Genomic DNA, 7,407 nt, shown 5'->3' on the forward strand with positions numbered 1-7,407 from the left:
AGGAGAAGGAGAAGAAGAAGAAGAAGAAGAAGAAGAAGAAGAAGAAGAAGAAGAAGAAGAAGAAGAAGAAACAGAGTATCAGAGATCTGTGCAAGATGCTTAAGCATACAAAAAGTATACAAATATATGCTCAATATACAGAAGTCCCCCAAGAGATAGGAAGAATATTTGAAAAAATAATAGCAGAAATTTCCTCAAATTTGATGAAAAACATTAATTTATACATCCAAGAAACTCACCAAATTCCAAGTAGAATATATTCAACCACACCAGAAGGTTCAAGGCTAGCCTATACTATATAGTGAGACTTTGTCTCAAAAAAACAGATAAGGGGCCGGGGAGATGGCTCAGTGGAATAAGCGCTTCCCTGGCAAGCACAAGGGCCTGAGTTCAATCCCTGGTTCTGCAAAAAATAAATAAATAAATAAAATAAACAAAATGCTAAAATGAACTGGCTCAATGAGAAAACTACAATATGAAAGGTAGATAAGAAAAGATAAAAAAGAAAAAAAAAAGAAAAGGTATGTACATCAATGTTAAGTTTATGGAAGCTGATAGCTGTGTGATAGTTTTATAGGAAAATGGCCTTATTCTTAGAAGACATCAATAAAGAGGGAATAAAGCCAGGCATGGTGGCTCACTCCTATAATCCCAGCACTCAGGAGGCTGAAGATCACTGAGCTTAAAGCCCATCTGTGCTCCATAGTTCAAGGCCAGCCTGAATTGCATAGTGAGACCCTTCCTTTAAAAAAAAATAAATAAATAAACAGGGAATGAGACATCACAATTATTCTCAGTTAGGAAAAAAAAAAGCACTGTAACCCAGGTTGGCCTTGAACTCACGGTGATTGTCCCGCTTCAGCCTCCCAAATGCTAGGATTTTTTTTTTTTTTTTTTTTTTATTTATTTTGTGTGTGTGTGTGGCCAGCTCAGCCCACCAGGGGGCAGGGCTGGCCGGCATGTGGTGCTGGGGGATTGAACCGCGGTCTCTGTGCTTTGCTAAGCTTGTTCTAAGTAGGTGCTTCAGACCACTGAGCCATCTCACCAGCCCCAAATGCTAGGATTATAGGCATGCACCACCATGTCCAGCCAGAAAAAAATTTTTTAAAAAATTATTCATTACGGTGCTTTGGGCCCTTTCAGAACACATCACCTTTTCCTTTGATCCTATTTATTAAAAGGTTTTATGTCTAACAGGAAGATACCTCCTTTTTTTTTTTTTTTTTTTTTTTTGATACCTCCTTACAGAGCCACTGAAGTCCCACTGTTATAAAAAGGAATAGAAATGTGATTTCTAGGGTATACATAGCTTATAGAGCAGACTCTGGTGACAAAGAACTTCTGCTGACAAGCTTATTTTCCAGGTGCTGTGGAACCAAGAAAGTGCCTGCATGCCCGGTATGTCCCTAGGTTCCACACGAGGTAGACTGGGGTCTCAGAGTGGGCCTGCAGATGGGCCACCTCACAAAACCCAGAAAGAACATCCAGGCCGCAGTTACCAGAATACATTGGTCTGCAGACCAACTCTGTTTCCATCAGGGGGCGCCAGGCACCACGGTACAGTAAGTCATACCCAGTCCTCAGGGCAGTGGCCAGTTACTCAGGCAAGCCAAACCGGCCTATCTTCCTGCCTATCCTGCTCACTCTCCTGGGACTAGATCTGGCTAGAAGGGACTCCAGCAGAGATTCCTTTACTTGTTCCTAAGCTATTTGAACTCTCAGAGTGGAGCGCCTCAAATAATTCTAAAGTCTTCAGTATTTCCTCTGTTTCAATTTTTTTTTTTAAATGTCTTTTTTTTTTCCCCAGAACCAGGGATTGAACTCAGGCCATTGCGCTAGCCAGGCAAGCACTTATTCTACTGAGCTATCTCTCCAGCCCCAAAAACTTTTTTTTTTTTTTTTTTTTTTTGTGGTACCAGGGTTTGAACTCAGGACCTTTCACTTGCCAGGCAGGTGCTTATTCTACTGAGCTATCTCCCTGGCCCCTTCTTCTGTTCCAAATTCGAGGAAGAAGTTTTACTGGAATCTGTTTCTGTTTTTTTTTTTTTTTTAATGTATTTAGTACAGGGTTTATAGGGTCTCACTACACAGATAGGACTCATAGTGATCCTCCTCTTTTCAGCCTCACAAGCACTGGGATTACAGGCTCGCACCACCATGCCCAGTCTCAATTGCCATCTCAGTGCATCCTGAAGGTGGAGGCAGCACAGTATGCCCAGGATAAAACCCTGGTCCACTGAGCTATCTGGCCAATCCTAAGAAGTTTCACTGGAATAAAGGATTAGTCACTTTTCCTAGGAAAACCAAACTTCAGCCAATTAGAAGGGTCACTAACTGAAATCACCACATAAATCCTGGGCCTTTAATTTCCAAAGGGGTCAAAAACCCTCAGAATGCTCCAGGAATTAGCTGATGGAAGGTTGAAACCTCCCAGCACAGCTCTGCATCTGTGGCAGCTCTGCTCCCACCGCGTGGTCCTGATGCCCATGGCTGTCACAAAAGCATGGTTGTCCAGGGCAGGCCCTGTGCTGCAAGAACCATCACCCTCTTCCATTCCAGTGTTGTACTGTACATCCTCCCCCCTCAAAAAAAAAAAAATAAATAAATAAAATAAAACACTTCCTGAGGTCTTAGGAAAAGTGGAGGCCAAGGGGATATACATGGTACTATAGATACTACCACCTTTTCCTCAACTAGCAAAGCTAGAACCTTGACCCCAAGCAGGTTTGCTGACAGCTCTAAAATTCTAAAGCATTTACTAACACTTGATCTAGCAGATGGGCCTAGCAGGATGGCCATGGTATGGGCAGAAATGAATCCTCAGCACTCAATGGACCAAGTCTCACTGTAGTAAAGGAAAAGGATTAAAGGAAGAAGGAACATCAAGTAGCAGCAGTGCAAACAGTATACAAAGCACAAATTGAGAGGATTTGTGTGTGTGTGTGTGTGTGTGTGTGTGTGTGTGTGTGTGTGGAACTGGGGATTGAACTCAGGCCCTTGTGCTTGCCAGGCAAGTGCTTATTCTACTGAGCTATCTTGGGCTGGGGAGATGGCTCAGTGGAATAAGCGCTTCCCTGGCAAATGCAAGTGCAAGGGTCTGACTTCAATCCCCAGTGCCACCAAAAAAAAAAAAAAAAAGTGTCCTTTTGGGGGCCAGGGAGATGGCTCAGTAGAATAAGTGCTTCCCTGGCAAGCGCAAGGGCCTGAGTTCAATCCCTGGTTCCACATTAAAAAACAAAAAAACCCAAAAAAAAAACCCCCACAAATCTACTGAGCTATCTCCCCGGCCCCCATAAAAAAGCACAAATTGAGAGGACAGGGACACCCTTTACCCAGAGAGCCTTGTGAAAAGTGCAACTGGGCAGAGATGAAACTGGATAGCAGGAAAGAAGCTGGGAGCTTCACTCCAAGTTTGAGTCATCCTGCAGGACCCAAGCGCATAAGGGATTAATGTGTAGTTCTCTTTTTACATTCTGTGGGGCTCAGGGGGATCACCATAGGCAAAATAAGGTAACAGCTATCTAAATTCTCTAGAATTTGATCATTTCTACTTCCAGTCCTCAGGCTATGAGCCAAGGATTCCTCATTTTCTCTTCCCATTCCCTTTCAAAATTCAAATTCTTCAGATCTAGCAGTATGCTGACCAGGAGAGACTATATCTAAACTGCAGTAGAACACCCAGGAGCCAGATAGGATGAATAATGCTCTTATGTTCAGGGGCTGGCCTCAGGCAAAGGGTTCCTTCCAGCCAAGAGCATGTTTTAGGAGCCTGGACTAACAACTCTTACTTTTCTTTACAAAGTACTTAGGAATTAGGAGTTGGGATCTCTGTGATTCTGAACTCACAAACCTGTCTTTCTGGGCTGGGGAGGCGGCTCTACATAAACAGAGGGAAGGGAAGAAGAAGTGGGGAAAGAAGGGAGAGGGGGAGGGGGAGGAGGAGGGATCCTTAACCTGCTGTGGGTACTGGTATGGCAATCCCCAGTCATGGACAAACCACCCACTAGGCTTCCTGGCTCTTCTTTCCATAAAGCTAAAATCAACATCACTTTTGACAGCCAGCTGCCAGGCAAACTTCCCAGTCTCCAGTCTCCATGGGAATAAGACCAGAACACCCTGCTTTCCTCAAGACTCTGCCTCTACCCTACTGCCACGCTCAATTCCAATAGAAAACTAGCTTGCTACAAGTCTGTCAGCATGAAACCAATGGCTTATCTCCCATCTATCATTTTCCTGTATGTCCTTAACTGATTTTCCCCTAGAGGCAACACCTTAGAATGCTATAATACATTATCACAACCAGTATACCGACACTGACATACCTAAGGCACAGAAGAGTTCCATCACAAGGAGTCCTCACATTGCCCTTTTACAGTCAGTCACCTCTCTGCCCCACCTCCACCTTTAGTGGCTACCACTACCAAAAACTCCTATGGCTACCAAAATCAACCTTATCCAACTTAAAGGAGGTAAGATCAAATCTGGTCCTTTTCCTCTTTTTTCTAAGCTCTGAGTTTACTCCCAGATGCACACTCCTAGGGCAGAGGGCAACAGCCCAACAGGATGCTCACAGGATGCTCACAGATGCTCATCTGGTGCAGCAAGAGCCAGAACACATCTGCACTCCCCAGCCTGCTGGTCCTACAGAACTCAGTGTCATACATATTCATCCTCTCTTGCCCTCAATGAGCACACAGAACTCCTGACCACCCCTGTACCCAAACGGGGAGGCTGTACTTGTGGGAAAACTCTTCCAGAAAACCAGCAGTCCTTACCTCACAGTAAACAATGTCTGCTCCATAATCCAGGGCCAGCAGCCGCATTGGGAGAGTCCCAACCCGAACCATAGGGGCCAAGATGAGTTTGTTCTGGTAGCACAGAGAAAGGTTGTTCACGATCATTCCTCCTCTGCTATGTCTGAAGAAAGAGAAAATATGGGTCAGACAGTTAAGAGGAGAAAGTCCTTTTTGTCATCCATGGTAGGTGTTCCTTCTTCCCTCCAGTAAACATTCATTTGCTTTCCTTTTTTTTTTTTTTCTCTTTTTAGCTAAAAATTTGGCTTCTTTATTTATCTTAGGTGATTTGGCATTAAAAATGCAACAAATGGGGCTGGTGAGATGGCTCAGTGGTCTAAAGCACCTACTTAGAACAAGCTTAGCAAAGCCCAGGGACCACGGTTCAATCCCCCAGCACCACGTGCCAGCCAGCCCGCCCGCTGGTGGACTGAGCTGCCCCCCCCCCACAAATAAATAAATAAAATTAAAAAAAAATTAAAAAAATTAAAAATTAAAAATTAAAAAAAAATAAAAATGCAACAAATAATTCCAATTACATTTAGATACACAGACTGAAGTTTTCTTTGAGCTTTCAGTCAGCTTCCACAGTAGATGGCACACATGCAGCCGCGAGTTGCTCCCACTCCTTTTCTTTAATTATAAAAAGTATACATGCTCAGTTATTTGTATAACCATATCCACTATGGGCCAAGCCTGTGCCAGCTACTAGGCTTACATGAGAGAACAAAATAAGTATGAAGAAATCCTGTTCAATAGACTTTTCAGTCTAGTGGGGGAAAACACACACACAAAAGACAACAAGCATAAAACAAATAACTGGCTTGGTTGCAGTTTTAAATAGAGAAGCCAAGGAAAGTTCAATGATAATTTTTGTGTGTGAGACTCAGGGTTTCACGCATGCTAAACACATGCTCTACCACGGGGCTATCCCTCTGCCACGGTAGACAACACTTAAATATTTCTTTTTTTTTTTAAATTTTATTTATTTATGTGTGTGTGTGTGTGCGCGTGCGCGCGCGCGCGCGCGCGCGTGTGTGTGTGTCCAGCTCAGCCCACCAGGGGGCAGGCTGGCCGGTATGTGGTGCTGGGGGATTGAGCCGCGGTCCCTGGGCTTTGCTAAGCTTGTTCTAAGTAGGTGCTTTAGACCACTGAGCCATCTCACCAGCCCAACACTTAAATATTTCAATTAGCAAAGTTAGTATCTAGTAGAAGAATGCATAGCAATAGGCAACAGCGAGTGCAAAGGCCCTAACGCAGGAGTTTATTTGGAGTATTGGAGGAATAGCAAGGAAGCCAATATGACTGCACCACAGAAAGCAGAGGGAGTGTAAGAAACAGAGTAAAAGGTAGGAAAACAATGTAACAGTATTAGGAAGACAAGAGAAAGTGGTCAAGTCACAGAGAGCCTTACAGGATACTCAAAGGATTCTGGCATTTCTGCATGAGGCAGTAAAGTGTTGTAAGTGGAGGAGAAGAATGAGCAGGCTCATGTTTTCACACAGGAAACTGTTGGATTAACCAGACTATGGGGAACAAGGGTAGATGCCAGACCAGTTAGAGGGCAGTGAGAGGTGATGGTGGCTCAGACCAGGGACCTGGAGTGAAGATGGTTAAAAGGTGGTCACATCTAGATACATTCTGAAGGGACAGCCAATAGGAACAAAAAGAAGAAAACCAAAACCCCATGTTCTGCTAAGTACTGTTGATATTAATTTATCTATTCTAACTAAATGTCTCCCTAAAAAGTCACAAAGCTATCCAAGTACCCTCTGCTCAATTACAGAGAGTATCCCACCTGGGTATCATTCGTCAATCTACTCCAGCCCGGCTTTTACCTCTGGCACTCTGCCAAAACTGCTCAACCCCAAGACAACAGTTAGTATTTCAGTGTTGCTCAATCTACTAGATATTTCTCTGAGGGAGATAGCTCAGTAGAATAAGTGCTTGCCTGGCAAACACACACACAAAAAATCTTTAGATATTTCTCTGTCCTTATAACAACACAGTAACACAGTAAATTCCCTCTTCCATTATTTACTTTTTCTTTCTTTCTGTTTCTCTCTCTCTCTCTCTCTCTCTCTCTCTCTCTCTCTCTGTCTATCTGTCTGTCTGTCTGTCTGTCTGTCTTTTTTGATAGGCTCTCGCGATCTAGTTCAGGCTGACCTTGAACTCCTATCTATGTAGTCCAGGTTGGCCTCAAATGCATAGTGAGATCCTCCTGCCTCAGCCTCCTAAGTGTTGAATTATAGGAGTGCACTACCATGCCCAGTGATCACTTTTAATTTCTGTAATGTTTTTAATACCCAAAGTTCCTAATTTATAACTATGATTCTCAAGCCTAGCCACATAGTAGACTGAAGTAGAGAAGTTTCAAAAAATATCACTTTCCAGAAATAGGTGTGTAGCTCAGTGGTAGAACACTTTCCTAGACTTGGTGCAGTCCCGCAGTGGCAGTATTGGAATTTCCAGGCTGTCTTAAGTTACTCTTCTCTCGTTGCTGGGACAAATACCCGACACTCAAAATGAAGGAAGGAAAGGTTTATTTAGCTCACAGTTACTGGAGGTTTCAGTCCATACTCAGCTGGGTCCAACGCAGAGCAGCACAGAGCAG

The 7,407-nt window shown here is 43.6% G+C and overlaps 1 protein-coding gene across 4 annotated transcripts in view; it reads right to left on the bottom strand.

Annotated features, from left to right (window-relative positions):
- Dus2 (dihydrouridine synthase 2) overlaps positions 1 to 7,407 on the bottom strand; it is a 52,508-nt gene that overhangs the window by 40,036 nt on the left and 5,065 nt on the right. For all 4 annotated transcript variants that reach the window (XM_004625841.3, XM_023709407.1, XM_023709408.1 and 1 more), the window contains exon 2: positions 4,776 to 4,917. In XM_004625841.3, the coding sequence (XP_004625898.1) occupies positions 4,776 to 4,901 (126 nt within the window). In that variant the 5' untranslated portion in view covers positions 4,902 to 4,917. The remainder of the gene's footprint in view (positions 1 to 4,775; positions 4,918 to 7,407) is intronic.

This window comes from Octodon degus, unplaced genomic scaffold, assembly GCF_000260255.1.
Source record: "Octodon degus isolate 3935 unplaced genomic scaffold, OctDeg1.0 scaffold00011, whole genome shotgun sequence".
Taxonomy (NCBI): Eukaryota; Metazoa; Chordata; class Mammalia; order Rodentia; family Octodontidae; genus Octodon; species Octodon degus.